A 15,190-nucleotide genomic window follows, 5' to 3' on the forward strand; every position below is an offset into this window, starting at 1 on the left:
GCAGCCTTTAGCTCATCCAGAGTGTTGGGTCTTGAGTCTCTCAACGTTCTCTTCACAATATCCCACAGATTCTCTATGGGGTTCAGGTCAGGAGAGTTGGCAGGCCAATTGAGCACAGTGATACCATGGTCAGTAAACCATTTACCAGTGGTTTTGGCACTGTGAGCAGGTGCCAGGTCGTGCTGAAAAATGAAATCTTCATCTCCATAAAGCTTTTCAGCAGATGGAAGCATGAAGTGCTCCAAAATCTACTGATAGCTAGCTGCATTGACCCTGCCCTTGATAAAACACAGTGGACCAACACCAGCAGCTGACACGGCACCCCAGACCATCACTGACTGTGGGTACTTGACACTGGACTTCTGGCATTTTGGCATTTCCTTCTCCCCAGTCTTCCTCCAGACTCTGGCACCTTGATTTCCGAATGACATGCAGAATTTGCTTTCATCCGAAAAAAGTACTTTGGACCACTGAGCAACAGTCCAGTGCTGCTTCTCTGTAGCCCAGGTCAGGCACTTCTGCCGCTGTTTCTGGTTCAAAAGTGGCTTGACCTGGGGAATGCGGCACCTGTAGCCCATTTCCTGCACACGCCTGTGCACGGTGGCTCTGGATGTTTCTACTCCAGTCTCAGTCCACTGCTTCCGCAGGTCCCCCAAGGTCTGGAATCGGCCCTTCTCCACAATCTTCCTCAGGGTCCGGTCACCTCTTCTCGTTGTGCAGCGTTTTCTGCCACACTTTTTCCTTCCCACAGACTTCCCACTGAGGTGCCTTGATACAGCACTCTGGGAACAGCCTATTCGTTCAGAAATTTCTTTCTGTGTCTTACCCTCTTGCTTGAGGGTGTCAATAGTGGCCTTCTGGACGGCAGTCAGGTCGGCAGTCTTACCCATGATTGGGGTTTTGAGTGATGAACCAGGCTGGGAGTTTTAAAGGCCTCGGGAATCTTTTGCAGGTGTTTAGAGTTAACTCGTTGATTCAGATGATTAGGTTCATAGCTCGTTTAGAGACCCTTTTAATGATATGCTAATTTTGTGAGATAGGAATTTTGGGTTTTCATGAGCTGTATGCCAAAATCATCCGTATTAAGACAATAAAAGACCTGAAATATTTCAGTTAGTGTGCAATGAATCTAAAATATATGAATGTTAAATTTTCATCATGACATTATGGAAAATAATGATCTTTATCACAATATGCTAATATTTTGAGAAGGACCTGTATATACACTATTCAATCAAATCATGTGGATTGATTCAAAGTCATCAATAACCAGTTTCCTGTAGAAATACCAAAGATAATAGTTCGACAAACTGAACGTGTTGGCTCCAAATATGTGTTAGCCACAAACCTGGCATCCATAAGAAGATCATTTAAAGGATAATGGATCACTTGGGTCCTAAATACATGACTTTCAGATGCTGCTGATCTGCTGGGAACACTGATTAATAAATGTATCATTAGCCTCATAGCATAATTGCCTAAGTCACATTTAGGCAAATATGACTTAGGCAATTATGCTATGAGGCTGGAAAGCTACCGATCAAAGCTGCTTTCAGAGATATACAATGTCTTACTTTTTAGAAGGAATTCTGTATTTCTTGTCAGATATTTAAACATTTTCTATTTGATGTCCATGAGGTTAATTATCATGACAAAAAAAAAAACCCTGCTTAAATCTGGTGATCTTTGAGGATAAAAGTGTGAAAACATAAAAACAGGAACTCTCCAGAAGCTTTTAACCAGACCATTTTGTAATAGAAGCAGCTTAACTTCGCTGCTGCTGCAGAAGGCATCTCCATCCGTACCTTCCTCCAGCTGCTGTAACTTATATCTACGGCTCTGGAGCTCCACATGGTGACGATGGCCGGTTTCGCCAGTGGGCCCAGGAAACCATGCAGTGCAAGTTATGCACAGACTCTCAAAACGCGTATTCAGAGGCAGGTGCTGCTGATACCTCACCATCTCTTTTGCTTCAGTGTTTCTGAAAACATAACCTTCCATGTTGCATATTTTCAGTTATTTACAACAGAAAAATTAGAAAATCTTAATTGCTTCAGATGTATCCCATGATGTAGCCCTGCCTTATGTGCTGCGGACAGCTCTGTCCCAATTTAATTCCTGGCTGTCAACCATAAACATGAAAGTTAACTGAAATATCCAATTGAAATACATCGCTCTGTGTGTATTGAATCAATTTAATATACCATTTTTGCTTTAAAATTGTATTTCTGAAATAAATTAACCTTTTAATGATATTATACTTCATTGAGATGTTTCTGTATGTTATATATGGTGTATTTATCCCCTTTTGCTATGCCGTCTGAAGCTTTAATTATTCAAATTTTTATTTAGGTATCGTATTTTCTTTTGAATAATGTGTCCATACAGTAGTTGAGTGAAATAATTTATGATACCAAACTGTATATCACCTGTTGATTAAAATGTTTGGGGTAATTTGCACATGCTCTGAGTGGAAGTAAGTTAATTAAATTAAGATCCCTGATAGACAGATTTTAAAAGCCCTGGCCTGCTGTTTGTGTTGTTATTTAGGCGGTGAACCGACAGATCGGCCTCGAGCAGCAGCTGCAGACACTAAAGGAGAACGAACAGGCGCTCCAAGCGCTGCAGGAGTCCTTAAACCAGCTGGACCACACACTAACCTCTTGCCTCAATGATCGCATAGATGCGTTCCAGCTCCCCCTGGAGGCACAGGTATATCGCTTACACATTATAAAGTCCTGGGAATGAGTTCAAGTTTGCACAGCCTACCTCTGTTTATAGGCTCAAGTAGTCAAAGTTCCTGCACAGTGTAAAAGAGTTTGGAAATTGATTAAAGTACTTTTCAGGTCTCGATAATTATACAAAACAAAATAAGAGTATGAAATAAAATTAGTATTTCCAGACTTTATTCACCCTTCCATTATCTAAATATTGTACTTCCTTCCATCCTTACATCTTTGTGTCAGTCCTTCCTTGTATGCTGCCTTCTGCCATCTCTGACCCCCTTCTTACACCCTTCTGTCCTTTACTTTATTTCTTGCCTACTTGTTTCCCTCAATCTTTCTTCCTAGTGTCCTTCCTTTCTTCATCAAGCAGTTTCTTCTTTTCTCACATCCTCATTCTTTCCTTTTTGTGCCTTTCTTTCCATCTTTTTGTTGTTCCTTCCTTGTAACCAACCTTCTTTCTTTATTTTCTTCCTTGTGTTCTGCCTTTTCTACTTTGCCTCCATTCATCTTTTCTCTTCATCCTTCTGTACTTTTTTTCTTCCTTCTGCCCTTTCCTTTCCTTCCTTGTCTCATACCTTTCTCCCTTGTTTCCTTTATTTGTGTCCTTCTTTTCTTTTCAGGTTTCTTTTCCATATATACAGGTCCTTCTCAAAATATTAGCATATTGTGATAAAGTTAATTATTTTCCATAATGTAATGATGAAAATTTAACATTCATATATTTTAGATTCATTGCACACTAACTGAAATATTTCAGGTATTTTATTGTCTTAATACGGATGATTTTGGCATACAGCTCATGAAAACCCAAAATTCCTATCTCACAAAATTAGCATATTTCATCCGACCAATAAAAGAAAAGTGTTTTTAATACAAAAAACGTCAACCTTCAAATAATCATGTACAGTTATGCACTCAATACTTGGTCGGGAATCCTTTGGCAGAAATGACTGCTTCAATGCGGCGTGGCATGGAGGCAATCAGCCTGTGGCACTGCTGAGGTCTTATGGAGGCCCAGGATGCTTCGATAGCGGCCTTTAGCTCATCCAGAGTGTTGGGTCTTGAGTCTCTCAACGTTCTCTTCACAATATCCCACAGATTCTCTATGGGGTTCAGGTCAGGAGAGTTGGCAGGCCAATTGAGCACAGTGATACCATGGTCAGTAAACCATTTACCAGTGGTTTTGGCACTGTGAGCAGGTGCCAGGTCGTGCTGAAAAATGAAATCTTCATCTCCATAAAGCTTTTCAGCAGATGGAAGCATGAAGTGCTCCAAAATCTCCTGATAGCTAGCTGCATTGACCCTGCCCTTGATAAAACACAGTGGACCAACACCAGCAGCTGACACGGCACCCCAGACCATCACTGACTGTGGATACTTGACACTGGACTTCTGGCATTTTGGCATTTCCTTCTCCCCAGTCTTCCTCCAGACTCTGGCACCTTGATTTCCGAATGACACGCAGAATTTGCTTTCATTCGAAAAAAGTACTTTGGACCACTGAGCAACAGTCCAGTGCTGCTTCTCTGTAGCCCAGGTCAGGCGCTTCTGCTGCTGTTTATGGTTCAAAAGTGGCTTGATCTGGGGAATGCGGCATCTGTAGCCCATTTCCTGCACACGCCTGTGCACGGTGGCTCTGGATGTTTCTACTCCAGACTCAGTCCACTGCTTCCGCAGGTCCCCTAAGGTCTGGAATCGGCCCTTCTCCACAATCTTCCTCAGGGTCTGGTCACCTCTTCTCGTTGTGCAGCGTTTTCTGCCACACCTTTTCCTTCCCACAGACTTCCCACTGAGGTGCCTTGATACAGCACTCTGGGAACAGCCTATTCGTTCAGAAATTTCTTTCTGTGTCTTACCTACTTGCTTGAGGGTGTCAATAGTGGCCTTCTGGACAGCAGTCAGGTCGGCAGTCTTACCCATGATTGGGGTTTTGAGTGATGAACCAGGCTGGGAGTTTTAAAGGCCTCAGGAATATTTTGCAGGTGTTTAGAGTTAACTCGTTGATTCAGATGATTAGGTTCATAGCTCGTTTAGAGACCCTTTTAATGATATGCTAATTTTGTGAGATAGGAATTTTGGGTTTTCATGAGCTGTATGCCAAAATCATCCGTATTAAGACAATAAAAGACCTGAAATATTTCAGTTAGTGTGCAATGAATCTAAAATATATGAATGTTAAATTTTCATCATTACATTATGGAAAATAATGAACTTTATCACAATATGCTAATATTTTGAGAAGGACCTGTAAAGCCTGTCAACTAAGAAAAAATGCCAAAAAATATATAGTGGGCTTCATTGTTTTCTGTTTTAAAGAAAATAGAAAACACATTTTCTTAAATGAAGAATGCATAGGAAGTGTGACAAGGATAAACTATGCTAAGAGTGTACTTTTCCACTTAAACGTGAGTAAATTAATTTAAGACGTGCAGATACTAGAACCCCATATACAGGACACACCTGCTCACTTCCTTCAGACTATCGGTGCAGAGATTGCCGCTCATGAGGTCACAATTGAGGAGATGAAAAGAAGGAATGTGACCAACTTGCCTCCTTCCACTGCTGACGGCAAAGCGGCCCGTGGTGAGACCATGCTGGACCAGCTCCAGGTAACACTGACTCCTACAGGGCAATGTCTGGAGCTCTTTGTTCCTCTTGTCAATGCTGCTGTTTCAGTGTACAATGTTATTAAAACATAATTTGTTTCTTTATTTCCTAATTTTCTTGTCTGGTGATAAAAGACAAAAGAAATGTGTAACATGGCTGACATTTGGTTTGATGTCTACAGAGGAAACTGAGGGAGATTTCCACAAAGTACCAGCTGTTCCAGAAGCCTGCCAATGTTGAGCAGCGCATGATGGACTGTAAACGAGTTCTGGATGGTGCCAAAGCAGAGCTACATGTGCTGGATGTTAAAGATGTGGAACCTGAAATAATACGGTCCCACCTCAATGGTTGCATGGTGAGGAACTTTGGCTTTGAACATACATCCAATGTTAAAATAAGATCCGAACAAACCTTACTGCTGCATCAGTACAGTTGTGGTCAGAAGTTTAGATATACTTATCAGAATGTTAAAAACAAGAGTTGGGTGCAGATGTTTTGATTTATTGTGGAGTCAATCTAATCCAAAAATCAAAAAAAATTTTTTGATGTCTTCAGTATTTATCTATAATGTAGACAGTAGTAAAAATAAGGAAAAGCCATTGAATGACAAAGGTATGCCCAAACTTTTGATTGGAAGTACAAAATAAATGACTTTCAGATGCATGAGTGTATGTTAACTTCTGACTTCTGATTACTTGATAAAAAAAGTATTGTGTGCTGCTCTGCTTTATAGAAATTGTATAAGTTGCTGAGTGAGGTGAAGCTGGAGGTGGAAACTGTGATAAAAACAGGTCGTCAGATTGTGCGGAAACAGCAGACGGAGAATCCCAAAGCCATGGATGAACAGCTTACTGCTCTCAAACTGCTCTACAATGAACTCGGGGCTCAGGTAATTTAAGGGCATTTTTGTATTGGAGCAAAAAACAATTCTTCAAACTTCATCTTTTTCTGGAGTCCTAATGAAATCCAGATTCGGTGACATTCAGGGTTCCTACTTGTTGTGGAAAAGTCTCAATTCTGCAGCCATCCTTCCTTACTGTTAATGATTTTTCCAGGATTCATGATTTAAATCCTGCTTGCTGTAGAAATATCTGCGATAAATTCATGGTAACTTTGAATATTTTATATTTAAAAAGAACGTAAAGGACTGAGAACCCTGAAAAGTTGGGGTCTGGAAATGTTTAGCATTTCATGAAAATGTGTTGTAACCCTGGATATATTTCAGAGGCCTTCTCTTTGTCTTCACAGGTTACTGAGGGCAAACAAGACCTGGAAAAAGCCCTGTCTCTGTCTCAGACGTTCCATAAAGAGAGCGCTGCCCTGCAAGAATGGCTGAGCACTAACGAAGCTCAGCTCCAGCAGAAGAACAGCTGTGGAGACATGCCAGCTGACATCGAGGCTGAGATTAGATGGGCTAATGTTAGTGGATGCTCATTGACAGCTAACATTACTGTAGACTTTTTTAAACAGTGATATTCCTAGCTGTGAAGTATTTGCCAAATGAAATGAACTTTTAAAAGCTAAAAAAAGCACAAATAAGCAGTTATCTGTCTCACCACTAGATGGCGCACACAAGCCATCTAAATCTGAGTCATGCATTATTTTTCTTTCTAATTTTCCAGTTTTCTAACTTGTTTTTTAAATATATGTATATGTATGAAGCCTATCTAGATATACAAGTCCTTCTCAAAAAATTAGCATATTGTGATAAAGTTCATTATTTTCCATAATGTAATGATGAAAATTTAATATTCATATATTTTAGATTCATTGCACACTAACTGAAATATTTCAGGTCTTTTATTGTCTTAATATGGATGATTTTGGCATACAGCTCATGAAAACCCAAAATTCCAATCTCACAAAATTAGCATATTTCATCCGACCAATAAAAGAAAAGTGTTTTTAATACAAAAAACGTCAACCTTCAAATAATCATGTACAGTTATGCACTCAATACTTGGTCGGGAATCCTTTTGCAGAAATGACTGCTTCAATGCGGCGTGGCATGGAGGCAATCAGCCTGTGGCACTGCTGAGGTCTTATGGAGGCCCAGGATGCTTCGATAGCGGTCTTTAGCTCATCCAGAGTGTTGGGTCTTGAGTCTCTCAACGTTCTCTTCACAATATCCCACAGATTCTCTATGGGGTTCAGGTCAGGAGAGTTAGCAGGCCAATTGAGCACAGTGATACCATGGTCAGTAAACCATTTACCAGTGGTTTTGGCACTGTGAGCAGGTGCCAGGTCGTGCTGAAAAATGAAATCTTCATCTCCATAAAGCTTTTCAGCAGATGGAAGCATGAAGTGCTCCAAAATCTCCTGATAGCTAGCTGCATTGACCCTGCCCTTGATAAAACACAGTGGACCAACACCAGCAGCTGACACGGCACCCCAGACCATCACTGACTGTGGGTACTTGACACTGGACTTCTGGCATTTTGGCATTTCCTTCTACCCAGTCTTCCTCCAGACTCTGGCACCTTGATTTCCAAATGACATGCAGAATTTGCTTTCATCCGAAAAAAGTACTTTGGACCACTGAGCAACAGTCCAGTGCTGCTTCTCTGTAGCCCAGGTCTGGGGAATGCGGCACCTGTAGCCCATTTCCTGCACATGCCTGTACACGGTGGCTCTGGATGTTTCTACTCCAGACTCAGTCCACTGCTTCTGCAGGTCCCCCAAGGTCTGGAATCGGCCCTTCTCCACAATCTTCCTCAGGGTCCGGTCACCTCTTCTCGTTGTGCAGCGTTTTCTGCCACACTTTTTCCTTCCCACAGACTTCCCACTGAGGTGCCTTGATACAGCACTCTGGGAACAGCCTATTCGTTCAGAAATTTCTTTCTGTGTCTTACCCTCTTGCTTGAGGGTGTCAATAGTGGCCTTCTGGACAGCAGTCAGGTCGGCAGTCTTACCCATGATTGGGGTTTTGAGTGATGAACCAGGCTGGGAGTTTTAAAGACCTCAGGAATCTTTTGCAGGTGTTTAGAGTTAACTCGTTGATTCAGATGATTAGGTTCATAGCTCGTTTAGATTTTGGGTTTTCATGAGCTGTATGCCAAAATCATCCGTATTAAGACAATAAAAGACCTGAAATATTTCAGTTAGTGTGCAATGAATCTAAAATATATGAATATTAAATTTTTATCATGACATTATGGAAAATAATGAACTTTATCACAATATGCTAATATTTTGAGAAGGACCTGTATAGGTGTCAAGTTTCTACCAATTATTTTTAAATTTTAGGTTACTTTGGGAAGTCAACAATGTTTAACTGTTTAACTCATGCCATCTATTAAGATAAGAGTTTTCAGAGTTTTCATCTGATCTGTTGTGTATATATAAATAACTAAATAGTGTCACTGAATCAGGGCCTCCTGAAGGAGTCGGAGCGTCGGAAGGTGGAGCTGTCCCACCTGACGGAGATCAGCGCTGGTCTGCAGACGCTGGTGGAGGGCAGCGAGCCTCAGCTGGAGGGCAAACTCGGCGGCCTCGACAAAGACTGGGGGAGAGTTCACACCTGGACCGAGGACTGGCTCAGCGCTGTTCTGGTTAGGGCAAATATTGCATACAATGGGAATAAATAAAAAACACACAGTGGTCTTTTTTTATTTAAGGCAGTAAGAGTGAGCAGAATATTCCACCTGCTTAATGTTGTATAACAATTTGTTTCTGTTTTACTCGCCACAGTTTAAACATAACAGAAAAAAGATACTTTTAAAAGAATAGAAAGCTAACAAGAGGTTTTAGCATAATTATGGTAAATTTTCTAACAAATGCCAAACATCATGTATTTAATAGCTATGGACGGATTAATTCTAGTCTTCTTTTTAGTGTCAAAATGAATACTTGTTACCTCTGGAAAACAGAATCAAACATTTCTTCAGTATGCTCTACAGAAAATCACAGAAACCAGCAAAAGAAATGCAAATGAACTTAAATGGACTTAAATTAAATTACTAAACCAGAAAAGGTGCTAAATACTTATTCAGTATTAAATATTGTTTTGTGTAATCCAAGTTTCACTTTGCAAACAATATCCAAGTGAGTTGTGTGTGTGTGTGCGCGCAGAGTCACCAGAATGAGGTGGAGATTTTTGATGAGAACTTGGCTCATATCAGCACCTGGCTCTACCAGACCCAGATCCACCTGGATGAGGCCGAGCGGCTGCCTCCTGCTGAGAGAGAAAAGGTGTTAAAGGTAAAAAAAAATAAGCGTAATCATTACATTTTAAATACACTACATCTTTACCAAGTGATAAACAATGTTCCTGACCTGTAGAAGTGATGCATAACATGTCAAACATACATCATAAAATTAATCTGTCATGTTATTTTTCATGTTTACTAAGATGTAGATTGTGTTCTAAAGTTTAGAAGCAAATTAAAATGACAGATTTGTACATTGAAAAGATTTAAAGCATCAAATATAGTTTAAAATCATTTATTTAAACTTATTTTCTTTGTAGGATTCATACATTTTATTAAAATCAATCACAAATTATTAAAGATGTACTAATAAGACATGTAGTAGATAACTTTGTATAACAGCTTTCAATATATTTATGTTTGATGATCTGACACAATGAAAGAAAATACATATAATTAAATAGAGGCTTTGTAATTAAATAAATTAAACATGTTTAAGTCTCAGCCCTAAATCTACTTCTTGGATAAATTAAAAATATACCAATTCTTGTAAAATGTTTTATGTGAAATAAAGTAATTCTATGCTTCACTGAAAAGTTTAAAAAAAATAGTATAAAAGCCTCCATGAAAAAATTAAACCTTATTAAAAAAAATTAAGGAATATCTCTTTTACAAGAAAATTTATAAAATGTATATGTTTTTTCCTGCAAGATTGTTTAAAATTGAATAAGAGCTGAGTCCAACCTGATATGAGAGAAAAAAAAGCTTTGTTCACGTTTGATTGTTAAATTGTTCATTTATTTAATGTAATTTATTTAATTTCCATGAAGCCTGACAGCATTTCCAAATCAAGCATGCAGTCTTCTTACCTCATTTACAACTTCCACATCAAAGAGGGGTTTGGTCACATACACTTGACCACTTGTGGTGCATTCTCTGTTCGGAAGAAAAAAAATCGGATAGATTGCGCATCAAATGGGTCGGTTCCAGTAACAATTGTGAAAATTTGTACTTTAGTCAACTTAGGCAGCTGAAACCTTTAATCTTTCCTAAATCTAGACTTTTTTTTAAAGAAAGGTTGCTATTGTGTTTTTAATTTCCTGATATCTATCAGTTATCTCTCTCTCTTTACCAGATGTGATTAAAAAGTGAGCGCACTTTCTGGGTGCTGGCATCATCACTTGGTCAAAATTTGTAAATTAGGATGTACCCCAACTGTTAAGAGTGAGAATTACTGCGTAACTGATAAAAAGATCAATGGCTGCTTTGTGGTCTGTTCTTAGAGCATGCTGGAGGAGCTGGACGTGATCAGTCTGCGCGTGGACAATGTCAAGGACCAAGCAATCATCCTTATGACCAGCAGGGGGCCCGCCTGCCGAGATGTTGTTGAACCCAAGCTGGCAGATCTGAACTGCAACTTTGACAAAGTTTCCCAGCACATAAAATCTGCCCAGGTACAGGAACATGAAATATGTTTCCTAGAAGAGTTAAATGCTTTAACTTCAAATGAAAAGCTGTCTTGTTTGACCGGTTTTATATTTTTTTCCTCCGGTAAGCAGATGATGACCAGCCAGGAGTCAGGAGATTTTGAAATAAATCAACAGACACCTCAGGAGGTACATTTGTCGTTGATAATAACTGACTTTAACGATTTAAAGCTGTATTGTGTGCTTAATTTTGATAATATATTCCATGTACACTGGAAATTAGCAGAACTGTACAGCAAGGCTTAGTTTGGCTTCTCTTTTTGAGGATGCAGTCAGATAATTACTCCGCTGTTTGAAGCCCAGACTGACTTGCCCTCGGGTTTGTATTTGTTCCTTTAAATCAGGTCACTCACAGTCAGAAGACCCGAGCGGAGAGTCAGACTCCGCTTGCTCAGACTGTGTTCCCAACTGGGATAAAGGACCTTCAGGCAGAGCTGCAAAACAAGTTGAGGACTCTACATGAGCAGCAGGACCCAATAAACATCCTTGATGATAAGGTACTCAAGGTTACCAGGATACATTTAATTTTTAAATCTATCTAAGCAAAAGTGGTTTTATTACCTGCACTATAATAGAAACGAGACATTTTCCTGTAGCTGGTTGGAGATTTTTTTTAAGTTCTCCAGTTTTTTTTGTGGAACCTGGGCACAAAGAAGGATTATTGACCCCAGTTATTCTCTTCATTATGTTTTATTAGATGTGCTATAAAGAATAACCGGAGCTTCGGGCTATATACACTAAAGCTGCCACCCGATAAGACCAAATTTGATTGGGAACTTCAAGGTTTAACAAGTCTGGAATTCAATCTGTGCTATCAAAGTTTATGACTGTAAACACATGGGCTGGAAAAAAAAGTCAGACCAATCCAAATTGAGGTCATTGTCCCAGTCAGGAAGCTCTTAGTTTTCTAGTGTACACCTTCTGTAGCTTGTCAAACCTGATATATTTATAGAAAAAAATCTAAAGAAAAAAATCCGAATGTCTTAATTTGACCTTTTTCTTTGTTTTCCCTTCACCAGATGGATGAGGAGAAGGCCAGTGTCGAGGACTTGCTAAGAAGAGGAGAAGAGCTGCTTCAGCAAACATCAGATGAGGCTCAAAGGGAGGAGTTGACAGTAATGCTGCTCACGTTGCAGAGCCAATATTCTGCTCACAGGGTGAGACAAATAAACATATCATTTATTCTTTAATTCTAGCAGTGTAAAATGTATGCTGTTTTAATTAAAAATGACTTCATACAGTTTGTCTTGCTGGTGTTTCTGTTTTAGGAACTTCTCACAGTAAGGCAGTTCACAATCTCTGAGAAGTCGTCATCTTCTCAGATCTTTAGAGAACAGATATCAGAGTTTACTGCTGAGGTAAGTGATGGACCTAAGCTAATCACAGTTATCAAGGTACACCAAAGTCCAAAGTCTTAACAAGTTACGGTTCCAGAACCGATAAAATCTTCCATCATGAATTAAAGTAAAAAAAAAAAAAAAACTCTCTCAATCTAGAATCCAGATAAATCTGGATTTATTTTTCTGTATGAAACAGAGTAATTCATTGCCGTCCCTCCCCCATCTGCTGCTGCACATTGACTGGCAGTCTGCAGCAATATGGAAAGGGTCTGTCTTTGATAAATTTAGTTTTCTATGTTTAGGGTCTAAGAGTACCGTTTGTAAACTCCAATTTAAATAATTTATTCTTAAATTTGGCCTTTATTACATTGAAAAATACCTTCTGCTGCCTCCCCACCCATATAAAATGCAGGAAATTAGCTGAGATCCTGAGGCAGGATAAATTCAGTTCTGCATCTCACAAAGCATAGTCAGAGATCGTAAACTCGATCCCTATTCTCAGCAGCAGGTACCGGAGTACTCAACACATGGAGGTGCAAACTCCTGTCTGAGGAAAAAAAAAGCTCTTGGTCTAACTGACTGACTGGTCTTATATTTTTATCTGATGCTTGTGCATCTCTTTATAATGTTGCCGTGGGTAACCACCCACCTGGCCCATGTCAGAAGCTTCATCTGGAAGTCATTGCACACTGATTTTTGATTACTCCTAACACACTATGACACACTGATTCCTTCTGATACTCTGTAATGCAGGAGATGTTTGCAACAGGACACACTCAGATGCTCACTTCTTCTGACTACCTGTTGGAGATCAACAAAGTTCTTCTCGCCATGGCTGACAATGAGCTGCTCCTGAACTCCTCAGAGCTAAATGGGGGACTTTATGAGGACTTTTCAAGCCAGGAGGACATGCTGAAGGTGGGCTTTATTCCTAAACACAGTCAGCTAAATCAGCAGTTATTATGAAGATGTTACAGAATACTAAATACAAATGCACACCTCACGTTTAACATTTTTTATTCTTTAAATATTTAAATCCAAGGAATTATTTTTACTTCCACTTCACATTTATGCACTACTTTGTATTGGTCTGTCACATAAAATCCCTGCTGTTGCAGTATCAAAACTTTGGTGAAGGTTCAAGGTGGGAATACTTTTGCAAACACCTCATTAGATGGCATTCAGCTGGACCTAACTGCTGCTGGTGAATAATCTGCTGCATTTGCTAAACTCATGCAAGGTTCTTGTATATTTGTTCCCCAGACTATTAAAGATAATTTGGAGCAACTGGGCGAGCAGGTCACAGGGATCCATGAGCGGCAGCCTGAAGCCATGCGAGATGCTTCCCCGGATGAAGTGGTTCAAATAGGAGACAACCTCACCCAGCTCAACGCAGAGTGGGACCGCCTCAATCGCATGTACAATCAACGCAAAGGGTGTGTTAAACTTCACATGTAGTCTTAAACTAGAATAAGTTGAAACTAATGGAGGAGAAAATCAAGGAAGCTGATTTTCAGGATGTGTGTGTGAATCTCTGACTCAGGACCCTGAAATCTGCAGGGAGATGGAAGGCCAGCTGTCCACAGATAAATATAGGGCAGTATACAATGCAACACACATTCACTGACCTTCATTCATGCTGAAGGAGCTCCTTGGGCATAAATAATCTCATGCCTGTTCACATATTCATTCCCATAAGTAAACACACAGACGGTGGGTGACATTGACGACCATCAGCCTAATTTCTTGGAACGTAAGCAGTATTTGTTTGCAGAATGCAGTTGGTGCATAGATGTAAGTCAGTTAGTGAGAAAATGTTCAGATTACCTGCAAACATTCACTCTGTCTGTAAACACAGAAACCTCTGGGCATCTCTGTAAATCAGAAGAATTGAGCCAGTTTTGTAAAACAGCTCATCAAAAGCTCGTTTCCTCAACTCGTCTCTCTCATCACTTGTTTAAAGAGATGCTGCAGGATGAGCAGTGTGATAAGGCTCAGATTTTTCTGTTTAAATAATCATCCTGCTGGTCTATATTTTAATATTCAGCAGCACTACAGTGAGCTATTTTTGTGGTTTCAGGGTATCCTGGGTTTAATAGATTTCTTTAATAGAAATCTAATTATCTGTTTTTATAGTTTCCCAATGAATGAACAGAATTTATTCTTGGAGGGCAGAATAATTTTACAGACTCATAGGAAGCTCTGAAATCTGAGAAGCTAACAAAAAGTACAGGTAATATCAGAAAATGAAACGATTTCTGTCATTTTGCCACCACTTTGAACCCATAAGCTGTATATGCTTCACATAAGATGGAGGATAAAGATGAACATGGCAAACAGCATTTTATGGTGCATCCACCAACTGAAGACTTGCTTTTAACCTTTTTCTAAAAAAGATATTTTTTAGTGAACAATTGAGTACCTTCAGACGTATGATCTTATGGTGTTTATTAGGGGACCAATGACATATGTATTAGTGCCAAAGCCGCCACGTTACAGACATGCACATGTGCTCCTTTTCCACTGTTTTAAGAGCCACACTAATAAATTAGGGGATAAATAGCAGCACAATAGCAGCAATGTAAGAATGGTCTGTAATGAGACGTATGCAGGAACTAGTCTGCTTATTTTTAATCACCAGGGCGCAAAAGCTGTCGGCTTCTGGTGATGCATTGTAGCAGCAGGAAACGAGTCGTGAATTTATGTCGAGCCATTGAATTAGATAATTTCACTCTTTGCAAGGTCTGATGGAGTATACTAACTCCTAACTGTCTGAATACCATAGATTTCATAATCCCACCAGCCACTAAATAAGTACAGGCAGTTAGTTAAGTGCTGCCTGAAGATCTCATGGGTCACACCTGATGGTGTCCCTTCAGACG

The 15,190-nt window shown here is 39.7% G+C and overlaps 1 protein-coding gene across 6 annotated transcripts in view; it reads left to right on the top strand.

The window, feature by feature from the left end:
• The window catches only part of utrn (utrophin), a 247,550-nt gene that overhangs the window by 61,214 nt on the left and 171,146 nt on the right, over positions 1–15,190 (top strand). For all 6 annotated transcript variants that reach the window (XM_047388070.1, XM_047388069.1, XM_047388068.1 and 3 more), the window contains exons 30-43: positions 2,551–2,712; positions 5,204–5,335; positions 5,515–5,688; positions 6,067–6,222; positions 6,582–6,752; positions 8,705–8,884; positions 9,405–9,533; positions 10,765–10,935; positions 11,041–11,097; positions 11,313–11,465; positions 11,988–12,125; positions 12,237–12,326; positions 13,062–13,226; positions 13,572–13,744. In XM_047388070.1, the coding sequence (XP_047244026.1) occupies positions 2,551–2,712; positions 5,204–5,335; positions 5,515–5,688; positions 6,067–6,222; positions 6,582–6,752; positions 8,705–8,884; positions 9,405–9,533; positions 10,765–10,935; positions 11,041–11,097; positions 11,313–11,465; positions 11,988–12,125; positions 12,237–12,326; positions 13,062–13,226; positions 13,572–13,744 (2,051 nt within the window). The remainder of the gene's footprint in view (positions 1–2,550; positions 2,713–5,203; positions 5,336–5,514; positions 5,689–6,066; positions 6,223–6,581; positions 6,753–8,704; positions 8,885–9,404; positions 9,534–10,764; positions 10,936–11,040; positions 11,098–11,312; positions 11,466–11,987; positions 12,126–12,236; positions 12,327–13,061; positions 13,227–13,571; positions 13,745–15,190) is intronic.

This window comes from Girardinichthys multiradiatus, chromosome 15, assembly GCF_021462225.1.
Source record: "Girardinichthys multiradiatus isolate DD_20200921_A chromosome 15, DD_fGirMul_XY1, whole genome shotgun sequence".
Lineage (NCBI taxonomy): Eukaryota > Metazoa > Chordata > Actinopteri > Cyprinodontiformes > Goodeidae > Girardinichthys > Girardinichthys multiradiatus.